This window comes from Tupaia chinensis, unplaced genomic scaffold (assembly GCF_000334495.1).
Source record: "Tupaia chinensis unplaced genomic scaffold, TupChi_1.0 Scaffold145093_1, whole genome shotgun sequence".
NCBI lineage: Eukaryota > Metazoa > Chordata > Mammalia > Scandentia > Tupaiidae > Tupaia > Tupaia belangeri.
Genome location: NW_006204954.1, coordinates 1,785,104 through 1,799,949, shown reverse-complemented (window position 1 = coordinate 1,799,949; position 14,846 = coordinate 1,785,104). Strand labels below are relative to the sequence as shown.

Sequence of the window (14,846 nt, the reverse complement as noted above, 5' to 3'; positions counted from 1 at the left end):
TATATATATATACCTAAGATGGCAGACCTGCAGTTTAAATTGAAAAATCTGTCCCAGTAATTCTTATTGTGGATGGTACAAATCCTCTAACTTTGTTCCTGGACTGTTTGACACAAAGAGTTATTAGTAGTGTGACAAATATTTTAGAGCAAAAACTCAAGAATTAGTCAATGTTACTTTCATCATACATCTCTACAGCATTTAGCTGAAATTTTAAAATAGCAAAATCTGTCCATAACTTGAAACAAATAGTACTACATTATACCTATTCATTAAGTGTACTGTAGTTTGGAATCCAGTGTTACTATTAATAAGTTAAATGCCATTAAGAAATATTCAGATTACTGTTCCTTTTTTTGTGACTCATTTTTCTCACCACTGGAAGTTTTTAAGATCCTTTTTACTCCTGTTCTGAATTCGCATTGTTCATTACTGGATACTTGGTGGGCTTTTCCATATGGAAACCCTGTCCTTTGTTTCTTGTATAATTTATTTGATTATTTCTTCTGTTCACTGTTCTCCCTGGATTTGCTGGAGTAATGTTTTAATTTTCTTATCTTTTCTCTCCTCTTTTCCAACATTTCCTTTTTTTCCTTTATAGTAGACTTGTCAAGTTTTACCTTCTAATCCTGCTATATCCATCTATCTGTCTACCTACCTATCTTTAATTTCTGCTATTCTGTTTTTAACATTTAAGAGCTCTGTGTTGTCCTCTGAGCTTATTTCCTCTACCGTTTTACCTTTAAGTTTTAAGTATTTCATAATTCTTACATTTTTTTTTTGTTTCTTCTGTATTCTTTTTTTCTATTTAGTTTACATTGATGTCTTTTTTACATTTGGGCTTTCTTCAGTACTTGTTGGTCTTTGGCTACCTTTTCATATTTAAATAAGAGAAACTAAAATGCTGATTGGAAATTTATGGAGGGTGAGCGAGCATGGCAGAGCTCAGGGCATGGTTGAGTTCAGTACTGGGTGAACAGGAGGTAAACTGGTCTTTGCATTAGGCAATTCCTAGATGTCAGTATCTGGAATTCTTACCCCTGGGGCACTTGAAATCTCTGCACAAATGGCTTACAATCTAGTGGAATGATACATGTAAAAAAATTATAATTAAATATGATCAAGTGTTCTTAGGGTAGTATATTAGTTTTCTCTGGCAGTTATAACGAATGACCACAAACTGGATGACTTAAAATAACAGAAATTTATTTTCTCATGGCTTTGTGAATTTCTCTCCTTTCAAATAATTTGCTTGGAGCAAAACCTCAGCAGAGCCTCATGCCCTCTGAGAGCTCTAAGGGAGAACCCTTCCTTGCTTTTTCCAGTTCCTGAGGACTGTTAACATTCCTTGGCTTTCTTGGCTTTTGGCTACACACACTTTTGCTTCCATCTTCACATCATCATCTCTTCTGTTTATCTCAAATCTCTCTCATAACAACACTTGTCATTAGATTTAGGGATCATCTGAATAGTTCAAGATAGTCTTATCTCAAGGTCCTTAACTTGATACATTTGCAAAGACTCCTTTGCCAAAGAAGGTAATATTCACTCTTTTACCATATTAAGTAGCATTCATAAATTCCAGGGATTAGGACAGAGACATATTTTGGGAGGCCACTATACAACCCACCACAGGAGGTACAAAAAAGGGCTTCAGTTTATATAAGAAGAAAACAGGAAGGGGTTCATGGAGAATAATCCAGTGTCCTTCCTCTTAATAGACAGTAGATAAATAAACTTTTCAGTGTTTAATGGTTAACCTGAAGTGGTACAGCCCAATGTTCACCACAGAACTAGCTCCAAGAACTACCAAAAGATAATTTGTCTATATGTCTAAACATAAAGTTCATTCATCTGCCACAAAAAGACCTAATAATTATACTTCTTTAATTTCCCTTATGTTAAAAGGACTGAGTCAAAGTATCTAAGGGATCTAACACAGTTCAGTTCTTTTGTTCCCACTGAATATTCCTGATGTCTCTGCTATTTATCTTTTTAAAAAAAGATTATTTATCTAATTTTTCGATGAGAGAGAGAAAAAAGAGACTTCAACAGGGTCTTCACATTGTGATCTACCCCGAGTCTCAGTTAGCTCCAGATCTTGGGCTCAAACATGCCTGGTATACTCAGAGAAGTCTCTGTGCAAACTCAGAACTTTCCCATGAAGGTCAGCCTCTCAGATCATTGGGTTTTATTTACCACTATACCACCATCCAGTTCCTGTTTACCTTTTATCTCGAACATAACCAATTAGAAATCATAATCAGAAATAATGATAAGAATTTATCTGAAGACTGGTAGATTCTCAAGTGGTGCCTTAACAAGAATACATAGAGGGTTAGCCCTGTAGTCTAGTGGTTAAGGGAGCTGGATCTCACATGGTTCAGTCCTGGCCCAAGCAGCTTATAAAACACACTGGGAATGTGTGCGGGCATGTACAAAATCCTGACAGGATGAAGAAATGGAGAATGGAATGCAGTGTGACTATATCCATGGTGAGTTACTTTCTCCATCTTTCTTTCTTTTTTCTCTGGAATATTCACATGCCCTGTGGCAATTAAAAAATACATATAGCTGAAATAATCTTATAATTTAGTGGATGACTGGAAAAATGAGCACTATATCTAAAAATTTAGAAATTCCCTGAAGCAGAGTAGACCAATGGGTTTGACTGTGTAAACTTTTACCTACACAATTATAGGAATACAAACCTTCACTGTAAGTAGCTTTTGAAAGACTCTGTCCTTTTCTGAAATTCTCAACTTCTTTGTGTTCTTGGATATTAGTAGATATTTGGATTTCTGAATCCATTTTTTCTTTTTCCTCTTCACAATTTCTCATAGTGCTTTCATCTCCAGTATTATCAGTTAGTTCCTTATCTGAAGTATAAGCATTTTACAATATCAGTGCTGTAGTTCCTTTACTAGTTACATGACTAGAAAAGAAATTACCATGTCTTTAGAGTTCCTTTCCAAGTTGGACTGTTAAAAGGAGTAGAAGCCTTTAAAAATGCTATTCTGAAGGGTATACAGTGAATAGTTTAAATCAATGGAGCTAATAATTTTTTGCTACAATAATGTTAGATTTTCTAATGCTAAATAAGTTCTACATTAAGAAGAAACATAAATATTTATAAAAATACTATTAACTTCTGTCAGTATCAGTTTAGCAACCACTTTGATAACAATAGTTTTACTTCTAAGTACACTATTAGTTAGCTACTAGGCTTAGCAGCATCACAAATTATGGTGCACATGCTTTCACTGTTTTCAGTTTGGGCATGAGTTGAATTGAATTCAGTTGAAATTTCTTAAATTTAGTAAATCTATATGAAATACATACAACTTGAAGAATACTAGTAATACCTGGTTTGTGAGAAATTTCCTTCTCTTCTCTTTGAATGTTGGTCAATTCTTTATTTGTATTGTCAATAGAATGAAAATCTGTATTGCATATGGTCCTGCCCTCTAGAAGATCATTTCTCCTTTTTCCAACTGTAGTTGTTTCTATTACTTGAGACTGAACATCTATGGATACAAGCATACCTGAAGAATTTGTTTGGCCTTTGTCAGTGTAATTCATTTGAGTATTTTGTTTCTTTTTCACCTTTTCCACAATACGTGTATCTGTTTGATTCATTAAAGGAGTTAAGGCTCTTGGGCTATAATCTTGAGGTTCTTTGAATAGTTCCACAGGACTAGTCAACTTTGAAACTTCATGTGTTGAAAGTATTCTCGTACAGGCCGGGAAAATTTGCTCAGGAATAACATGTGAGTGATCAAAAGAAGTTCCATACATGCATTGTTCATGATTTGGAATATGCTGGTCAGAAATTATTACATTATCCGGATCAGAAAAATTAACAGCTTCTGGTGAAATTATTGGTAAACTGCCCACTTGTAACTCATTTTCCTGTGAAATATGGTCTTCAGAAGGTAAAAATTGCTGAAAATCCATTTCTTCTCTATTTGTCTTACTATCTTCATAATTATAGTGTTTTTTGCAATAAGTAGAACATACCACCTTTTTAGAAGTTACAGCCCTCTCAGAGATACAGGAATCACCACTATCATCATCAAAATTTCCCTTTACAAAGGATAGGAAACAACTTTCCCATTTATTAAGGCTCTTACCTTCACTATCTGAGTTACTGTTTTCACCAGATATATAAAAGCTACTGTGCTGTTCATGGTGAATGTGAGGCTGCTGAGTTGTAGTAACAAGTGGACACTCAATTTCTTTATGTATTGAAAGTCCTGAGAGAGAAACAGCTTCAATTTGGTTAATGGATTCTTCCAATAATTCTATTTCTTGGCTATCTGATAATTCCAGGCTCTGAGTATGTGTCTCTTCCGAAATGGAACAAACCTTGATATTTTTATCTAATCCATTTTTCAGGCTTGACAAGGTTGGACTGAAAGGCTCACATGACTCTTCTGGAAGGTCAACAAGGGTGAGACTATGTTGCTGATGAGTAATCAATCTGTGTATTCCTTTGGAAGAAGAGACAGCTATTGCCTTTCTTGAATTGCAATCTCCATCATCTACTCGAGTCCTTTTATATGATGTCTTTCTTCTTCCTCTACTTTTAGGCTCACCTGTGCTAGGATCTTTAACATTATGGAGACCGCCCTTTCTGAGTTCTGTGGAGTATATTTGGTTAAGAGTTGATCGTTTATGCTTGGATTTACCAAATTTTGTGTTTTGGAAATCTTTTTGATAACATTCATATACATCTTCTTTATTTATAAATAAACCCTCTTTGCTTCTTTTATCAACTTCTACATGTTCTGGCTTCTGTCTGTTGGCATTTTCACCATGAACAAACCATATGTGGTTTTTAGAACTGAATTTTTGTTTCTATAGAAACAAAAATATATAGTTAGCTTTTATTTTCATGTATGTTTCTATACTCAATTCAATCTGGATTATTGATAAACTACTATTCCATTCAATTTTATAATATGATCAAATGGCTCACTGAAATATATTTAATCTGATATTTCAGAAAAGTAGACTGATAGAAAGCAAACGTAACAGACTTATACTCAGTATGCATACTAATCTTTATTTTCTACCATACATTTTAATTCCCTTTTGCCAGTTTTTAGAACTATTAACCTTACTAAACATAATTTAAAAATTTAATCTACTTAATTTTTATAAGCTTCTCTGATCTGAAAAATTAGGTAGATTAAAATTGAAACTGATCAGATCAAATTTTTCTTTAAAAGGAAATTTTACAAGAATTCTTTCAAAACGTTCTCCCTTCCCAATTATTATATAACTACAGATAGAATTAGGAGAGTTTCTTCCTGTGGTATCTGGGAGAATCATAAGTATAGCAGTGAAGGAAGGGATTTAAAAACAAGAAACAAGACAGATATGCTCCTAAATTAGTCTGTTGGGAAAGATTATTGTGGGCTGCTAAGACTAAAATGGGAACACTGCTTCCTCTCACTCACCACAACTCAGGCACCAGATGAAGCATAACTGCCCACCATATAAAGTTTGAAAGGATGGACTCACACCTTTGATTCCTGTACTATGCTTAGGCTGAAGGAAATATAACATGGTTGACAAACTTCAGGCTCCATGAAGAGAAGAAAGGAATCGGATACCAATACATTAGTGTGTTCAGATATGTTACATTTGCTCAATTGCTTCTCCATCTAACAGCCTAGAACACTCTAACTCTCATGTAATTACTCTAAGTATTCTAAAAGCAAAGGTGAAATCACTATTTCCTGACTAATGCTTCAGCAGTCATTCTTTTCTCTCTGATGATCTATAAAATATCCAAGAGTTGTATATAAAAATGTTGATTGGGACCAGCAGATGACGTAATAGTTACATCACTGGACTCCCACATAGTCCACTGTGATTCAAGTCCTGGACCCAATGGCTTAAAACGGGAAAGGGGGAGATGGAGGGGACAGGTGATAAGGTGGTTAAAGTCGCTGGACTCCCACATGCCCAACCATGGTTCGAGTCCTGGACCTGGCAGCTTGCTTTCTCTCTCTCTCTCTCTTTCTCTCTCTCTCTCTCCCTCTCCCCCTCTCTGGTCAAATTAAAAAATAAAGTTGAATAAAATAATTATTAAAAAATAAAACCAAAAACCTCACACTGGGCACATATGTGTGCATGCCCAAAATTCTGAGAGGGGAGTGGAAGAGAAGAGATTGCAGCATAGCCATCCCCCCACAAGGGGGGTGATTTCTTGCTTTCTGTCTCTCTGTCTCTCTCTCTCTGTGTCTCCGGTGAGCACATGTGCCCTATGGCAAAAATATCTCTCCCAAAAACAATGTTTATTAATGGAACCAGCTGATGACATAATGGTTACATCACTGGACTCCCATGTAGTCAATCGTGGTTTGAGTCCTGGACCCAGTGGCTTAAAACTCAGGCTAGCTGCATGTGCATGCATTCCCAAAATCCTGAGAGGAGAATGGAGAAGGAATTGCAGTATGGCCATCTTCCCTGGGGGGGGTGGGGTGGTGATTTCTTGCTTTCTGTCTCTCTAGTGAGTACACACACCCTATTATATAAACCTCTAAAAGAAAGAAGGAAAAACATGTATTAATAAAAAAAGATATACCTTATTCTGGTGTACATCTTCTATATTTAATGGGTCAGTGGTACTTCTCTGAGCTGTAAACAGAAAGAAAAAAAATCAAAGAAAACAGTAGTGCTCAGACTTTAGACTTCTAAAATCTACAAATACTTTGCCATGAGAAAACCAAATAAAATTATGCATATATTTTATGTTATGATTGATATATATATAACATTAATTTACAATGTCCATCTTTATCAGAACCAAATACTATCTTTAGAAAGTTGAAAAAAATATTTCTATAGAAAAAGCAAAACAGATGAAAAAAAACAAAATAACTAATACCAGAAAGATGAGCACTGAACTCAATATTTTTAATTTTTCCCATAGATAAATCCAATATGTCCTCTTCATTAAATAGATTATGCAACAGTGTACAAATTACCTTTATAAACAAGAAATTCTTTCATAATTAGATTATCATAATTTCCTAAGAAGTCTGCATAATAATAATAATAAAGTCCTAGTTTGAACACTGTATTCTCAAGACATGTGCGTGAAAAAGGTCAATCACCTGTGAATGCATAGGAATAAAAGATTGTGTGAAAAATAAAACCTAGGTTGCTAAAAAATGAAAGCACTTTAGTGTCTCTTTCATTGTCTCCTGTCTCCTTTAAACACTGAAGGTGGAATTATAGTTACTTATGTATTTGGTCACAAAAGATAAAAACCTACAAATAATGCCTAGCACATAGGAAATATTCAATGAATATTTGAAAGGGGAAGGAGTAAATGAGTAAACATCTTAGATACGATATATAAAGAATACAAATTCCCTATATATATTATAAGCTAGAAATATAAAATATGTTTACAAGTATATGACTAGAAGAGAGAGCAATTTAATATATTTCTTGGAAATAATTTTCACAATAGCAATCAAATTATCCTATGCACAATGAAACCTGACATTCATCTGTTTACTTCACTCAGGTGAGGAGGATATGGTATGTCCTTCTATAAGCAAAGGGACTTGGGGCATAGTCTCGGGAGCCTCACTCTTGTGTTTCATTCTTGACTCATCTGCTTACCAGTAGAGTGACCTTGGGCAAGTTTCGTAATGTCTCTATCTCCACAAAATATCCATAAATGAAAGTTAATAAAGTGCCTACCTTATAGAATTATTGTGAAGATCAAATGATATATTCCATGTAAAGACTTCAGAGGAGGGCTAGCCAGGGGCATAGTAGTTAAGGCAGCTGGATCCCACATGGCCAACTGTACAGTTCAAGGTCTGGACCCAGTGGCTTGAAAAACACACCCCTAGCACATGTTTGCATGCCCAAAATCCCAAAATGGGGAAGAGATGGAAAAGAAGGGATTGTGGCATGAACATGCCCCATAGGGGGTGCTTTCTCACTTTCCTTCTCCCTCTCTCTCTGACACTGAAGGTGGAATTATAGTTACTTATGTATTTGGTCACAAAAGATAAAAACCTACAAATAATGCCTAGCACATAGGAAATATTCAATGAATATTTGAAAGGGGAAGGAGTAAATGAGTAAACATCTTAGATACGATATATAAAGAATACAAATTCCCTATATATATTATAAGCTAGAAATATAAAATATGTTTACAAGTATATGACTAGAAGAGAGAGCAATTTAATATATTTCTTGGAAATAATTTTCACAATAGCAATCAAATTATCCTATGCACAATGAAACCTGACATTCATCTGTTTACTTCACTCAGGTGAGGAGGATATGGTATGTCCTTCTATAAGCAAAGGGACTTGGGGCATAGTCTCGGGAGCCTCACTCTTGTGTTTCATTCTTGACTCATCTGCTTACCAGTAGAGTGACCTTGGGCAAGTTTCGTAATGTCTCTATCTCCACAAAATATCCATAAATGAAAGTTAATAAAGTGCCTACCTTATAGAATTATTGTGAAGATCAAATGATATATTCCATGTAAAGACTTCAGAGGAGGGCTAGCCAGGGGCATAGTAGTTAAGGCAGCTGGATCCCACATGGCCAACTGTACAGTTCAAGGTCTGGACCCAGTGGCTTGAAAAACACACCCCTAGCACATGTTTGCATGCCCAAAATCCCAAAATGGGGAAGAGATGGAAAAGAAGGGATTGTGGCATGAACATGCCCCATAGGGGGTGCTTTCTCACTTTCCTTCTCCCTCTCTCTCTGTCTCTCTCTGGTGAGCATATGTGCCCTCTGGGGGTGGGGGGATGGAGAAGAGAGAGAGTTTAGAAAAGTTTTAGCACACAGAAAGTAATTTATTATTATTGCTATTATTATTTTCTAAGAGCACTAAGGAGACTGTGCCTTCTTCAAACTGGCTAGTACAGGGTAGAAAAATATTTTCTAGGAACTACTCTGTCAGGCATGGTTCCTAAGAGAATCCAGAATAACAAAGGGGCTTTTATTTCCTCTCAGGGTTTTTGTTTGTTTCTTTGTTTGTTCTTGGTTTTGTCCACAAATTTTAATACCTACTGATGATTCTTTGGTCTACAACAATTACTATTGTAGTATTATTGCAAAATATTTTTCTATTAGTCCACAAGTGAGAGACAGACAGACAGACAAAGATGTATCATCACAAACAAGATCCCAATCCTATAATCTACCCTGGGTTTTGCCAGACTAGAACAGGGGCACATGAATGCCCAACAAACCCTGGGAGGTCTCAGGAGATGAACCAGTGATCTTCTCATACGGATCTTCTTTGTACAGCATGCGTTTTACCATTGTGCCACCTTCCAGCCCCATCCTCTCAGTTTTAAGGCTACATTCTCTAATATAACTGCCTTACTACACAAATACAGAGTTGGAGGTGGTAGGTTTCGGTGACTTAACTGTTTCTTTTCCCTCTAGCACTCTGATCTCCCTTCATGTGCCAAGTACAGTGTGGAGGTACTGTATACACATTAACTCCAATCCTTACGGCAACAATTTCACAAATACGCAGGTAGATAAGTAGATATTATAAACCCAAATTTACATATTAAAAATCTGGAATGTTAATTTATCCAAGACTATAAAGTTAGTAAGAATGAGTCCCTGTTCTACACCAAGGAGATACATTTTACTCTAAGAGAGAGAATTAACAAATAAAGGGTTGGCCTCACAGCACAATGGTAGGTGAGCCTAATCCCATACAACCAATTGCAGTTTGAATCCTGGTACTAGCAACTCACAAAACACCCCAGGCACATGTGCATGTATGTCTAAAATCTTACAGGAGGGAAGAAAGGAGGAAAAAGGAGTATGGCAAAGTCATGCCCCATCTGAGGGTTCTCTCTCTCTCTCTCTCTCTGGTGAGCACATATGCTCCCAGGCAATTAAAAAAAAAAAAAACTAAAAAGAAAAACAACTAATGTATTTTACACGATAAAGGTTCTTTATTCAATATACCATAATTAAAAACTCTTCATCTGAAATTGAAAACAGATACTGTTTATATAGTTGTATAGATATACTTTAATTAAGTAAATTAACTTTGCACCTAAATTAAAAAGTAGACTGATCACCTGAGTCATTTCTGGTAATCCTGAAGGCTGGGAGCTTAAGTTCTATCTGAGGGCAGAATCTGGAAGAGCCCGGATAGAGTCTCTGCCTCAGAAAAGACTGAATGTTTCTAATGTGGGAGGCCTGGGCACTGGGCAATGCCTATAACTGACATCCTCCTGTCCCCACTGGGGCCTTGTCTCCAATGCAGAGTTGGTCCCTAGAGACAAGAATGCCCCTTTGGAGCGTGGGACTTCTGAGTCCATGCTGGGCTCTAAAATTGAGGATTGATGGGGCCCAAGAGCCCAATAGATCCCCTTTGCCACCTGAGAAGTCTCACTAGGCAAGAATCAGGTAGCCCTTCAAGTGACAAATAAGAACCTGATCTTTGAGATCTTAGTTTTTGTCTAAATCAGTGGTTAATGTCATTTCCAAAAGTAAACTTATAAGAACAGATAAAGAAAGAAAAATAATAGTAAACAGGAAAGAGAGAAAAAAATTTAAAGGTAATTTTGTTAAAAAAAATTATATATGGCAAGTTGATTAAAATATTAAAAGACAAGTTCTTATCTTAATCAGTTCTCAATATTCAAAAAAGCTCCAAAATCTCATGCAGGAGCCAGGAGTTGCCAGGGATGACCTCCCTCAGGCTGCCACTGAAGTGATTAGAGCCACCAGGGGATCCTCCAACTGCCAGAACCCTTGCTTTGCCTCTCATAGCTTCCTTATTATGCAATATCATCTTTGTTTTCTAGTAAGCCCAAATATTCTTTCTTATAAAAATTGATACCACTGCTATGTTGGAAGTGCTTCTTCACAAAACCCACCACACCTAGCCAGCCTCTCACTGGGGCTAATTTGACAAAAACCATAGGAGTTTAAGAAAGAAAACTAGAGGGCAGAAATCAAGCCCTGAGACACCTATTCTCTCTTCACATTTCAACCTGCCTTTTTAATACAGGCCTGTTCTTTCACTGTGGTTCTTCTATTTATCTATGCCTACCTACTAACTGGACTAGAATATACACCTTGGTCTACATTTCTTCACTACTTTAAAACTCTTTCCTCCAACCTTTGACAAAGTCTAGGCAAAATATTGCAGTCTATTACAGATTCAAGACCAAGTAGACTCCATGGCTGTGGCAGCTCTCCAAAACCGAAGAGGCCTAGACCTCATAGCAGAAAAAGGGGGTCTCTGCCTCTTTCTAGAAGAGTACTGCTTTTTTTCCTTCCCCTAGTTGCTCTCATTATAACTCTTCTCTTAGTTTCTACAGGATCTCCACTCCTAAAAATACTTGATTGCTTCGTCCAAGATGCTATCCAACAATTGGCCCCCCGAACAGGTTGAAAACATCTTGCGGGAACCAGCAGTTAGCGTAATGGCTATGTTGCTGGACTCCCAGATAGTTGACCCCAGTTCGCGTGCCGGACCCGGTGGCTTAGAACTCAGGTCGGGCACATGTACGTGCCCAAGATCCCGAGAGGAGAATGGAGGAGAAGGGATTGCGGCGTGACCATCCCCCCTGGGGGGTGATTTCTCGCTTTCTGTCTCTCTGTCCCTCTCTGTCTGTTTGGCGAGTGCACGCGCCCTATAGCGAAAACCTCTCCAAAAAAAAATCTCGCTGCTCTAGAGAGTACAATATCCAAACCTGTCTCCAGAGGACCCACACTCCTCTCCATCACCCTAAAGGACAATGCTCCTTCTTAGCTTGAAGCAGCTCCAGAAGACTGACCATCAGCGATAATCCCTTGTCCTTGTCCCACCCTCATCCCATGTTTTTTAAATAAAAGATAAAAGCTGGAAATGTTAGATAGGCCCCTGAATGGCCTCTAGGTAGTTTACCATCAGAAAATAAGGAGAGGGTTGCAGTGAACTTTGGCAAGAATCCTCTAGCTAGAGCCCTTCCCTACTAGCAGCCAACACCCATAGATTGACTGATAAGGTCACAGAGGCAAGTACGCTAATCAAAGTACCCTTCATTCTTGTGATCCTACCCCTCCGACCCTCCCATATAAATATACTATGGCTCCTCTGTAGGGTGGGCTGAAGCACCTTTGGCTTCAGCCCGCAGGGAACTCTTTCAATAAACTTTCCTTTTTTTCTCTTGAGATGACATCTCCTGAGTCTTACTCCAAACCCTAACATTTGGTGCCAAAACCCGGGAAGACTCACTGGAGGCAGCCATCTCAAGCAGGACCCATACTCTTGCTGAAACTCTCTGCTACATGTTACATCATTTTTGAGACCTTACCCTTCTACCCCTCACATATAAATATAATACGTCTTTTTGGTAGGGTAGGCTGAACCACCTCTTGGCTTCAGACCCCCAGGCTCTCTTTCTCTCATAAACTTTTTCTCTTGGAAAAAAAAGTAGACTGATGGGACCAGCAGTTAGCGTAATGGCTATGTCGCTGGATTCCCATGTAGCCGACTGCAGTTCGAGTCCTGGTTGCTTAAACTCATGCCGGGCGTGGCGAAGAGGCCATACCCCATGGGGGGGGGGGGGATTTCTCGCTTTCTATCTCTCTATCTTTCTGGTGAGTGCAAGCGCCCTATAGCAAAAACCTCTAAAAAATGTAGACTGATATTAATAACAGATTTTAAAAGCTCAAATTTAAGAAATATTCAAACCAGGGGACCAGCAGTTAAGTGTAATGGCTCTGTCGCTGGACTCCCATGTAGTCAACCGCGGTTCACGTCCCGGACCCAGTGGCCTAAAATTCACACCGGGCGCGTTTGCGTGCATGCTCAAGATCCCGAGAGGAGAATGGAGGAGAAGAGATGGTGGTGTGGCCATCCCCCCTGGGGGTGATCTCCCACTTTCTGTCTCTCTGTCCCTCTCTGTCTGTCTGGCGAGTGCACACGCCCTATAGCAAAAAACTCTCCAAAAAAAAGAAAAAAAAAATATTCAAACCATCCAGTGACACATGGTAATGCAACCCAGGTTAGTCAATTCTCTTATTTTTCAAAAGAAAAGTGGGAGCTGAATCCTAAGAAAAAAGATTAAGAAATATTTTCCATAAAAGTTATTCCCTTGGGTAAGTGTAGGTTAGAAGTGGGCATTGGTATACAGTAAATTCTGGAAAAAGGGCTAAAATGGAGAAAGCAATCCCAAATGAGTGTCATCATAATGGCGTGCTCATAAAATTGAAAAGGCAAGCAATGAAACAGCACATCAAAACAAAAACTTAAAAATATATGTACTTCTGTCTCCAACTGGATATTTTGTAACTTTTCATATAGTTTTGAAATGAAAATATGACTGATTTAATCATCTATCTCAATGTGCTTTTATAGACCTGGACTCAACATGTTGCTGTCTCTTACCATCAGGTGTGATCTCACCTCTAAGAAGGATGTCTTTTGCTCTAAAGAACCATTAAATTTAGGGGCTGCCAGGTGGTGTGGTGGTTAGAGGCACTGGATTCCCACTTGGCCAACCGTGGTTCAAGTCCCAGACCTTGTAGTTTACTTTCTTGCTTTCCCTCTCTTTCTGGTCAAATATAATAATAATAATAATGCATAAAGTGAAATAAAATAATTCTTAGAAAAAAAAAGAACCATTATTTAAATGCTTCGTGGTGGCCTTTAGTTATCAATGGACTTCTCTCTTTATGATAAGAGTTTTTTGATCCAGGTCTTAATACTTGACTAATAGCATTCAATTACATTTCTTGAACAAGTAAATGATTTATATAATAAAACAGATCCATTAACTATAAAGGAAAATCAGACTTATGATCCTACAATCAAATTGCTATATTGTACCTAATATTCTTTTTTAATTTTAATAATTTATTTTTACATTTTCCCACATTTACTTTACACATTAAAAATTTTTGCTCATATTCCATAGCTCTTGACAGTTAATAAAAAACTTTCAAAATTTCAAAATCCTGAATTTTAAAGATAATGTTCACAATGTTTGTTATAATTTTGTTTGTGACTCTATAACAACAGAGACAATATGGTTTTAAATATTTCTGAGAAAACGTTTACATGTCAGCTACTCGAACTATTGAAAAGCAAATGCCCAGCACACAATTCACACATAAACCTTCTCAATTCAGCCCTGCCTACCAAGTATTCTGTGATATACCATCTGCTAGCAAAGATCAGTCTCTTTTCTTCTTTCAAAGCCTTCTTCAAGATAATCCTCTGGTTGTGGCTGCTCTTTTGCAATCTCTACTGCTTACAATGCTGGGCTGGAAAAGTTTAGGTTATTTTATGGTACGAATTCTTTCATATAGCTTCTTTAATCCTCTGTGCCAGGCAGAACTATTTATGGTGCCAGGTCATCTTTCCAAGAGCTTTTGTTGGCTTATTTGAGATCTACCTTAGTTCCATAGTTTTCTGGTTTAATCTTCAGACATGACATTCCAGTCAAGCCCTGTCCAATATAGCGAGCATGTCCAATTTCTGATTCAAGGCAACAGGTATTATTGAACGTATGCAAATAACCATTCTGCCACAAAATAAGGATACTCCCAAATATTTTCCAATTCCAGAGGGGTCAGGAAGGGAGAAAAGTTTATGTTTCCATTTATAGAAACAAAATAAACAAGAAGCAAAAACATTTTAACAAACAGCTCAAAAGAAAACAAAATCCTGGGGCCCCCCAGGCCCTGCGCGGCAGCGCCTGCACGGCCCCCCCGCCCCCGGTCCTGCGCGGCCGGGGCTCTGCTCCGTGTTCCGCTGCCTCTCCAGGGCTGGCGTGTGGCCTCTGGCCTTGCGTGTGGCCACCGGACCAGCGCGTGGCCCC

The 14,846-nt window shown here is 37.8% G+C and overlaps 1 protein-coding gene across 1 annotated transcript in view; it reads right to left on the bottom strand.

The window, feature by feature from the left end:
* The window catches only part of ANKRD31 (ankyrin repeat domain 31), a 145,894-nt gene that overhangs the window by 61,721 nt on the left and 69,327 nt on the right, over positions 1-14,846 (bottom strand). Inside the window, exons 13-15 of the mRNA XM_027767980.1 lie at positions 6,599-6,651; positions 3,366-4,860; positions 2,712-2,879 (exon numbers count right to left, since the gene is read on the bottom strand). Of these exons, the coding sequence (XP_027623781.1) occupies positions 2,712-2,879; positions 3,366-4,860; positions 6,599-6,651 (1,716 nt within the window). The remainder of the gene's footprint in view (positions 1-2,711; positions 2,880-3,365; positions 4,861-6,598; positions 6,652-14,846) is intronic.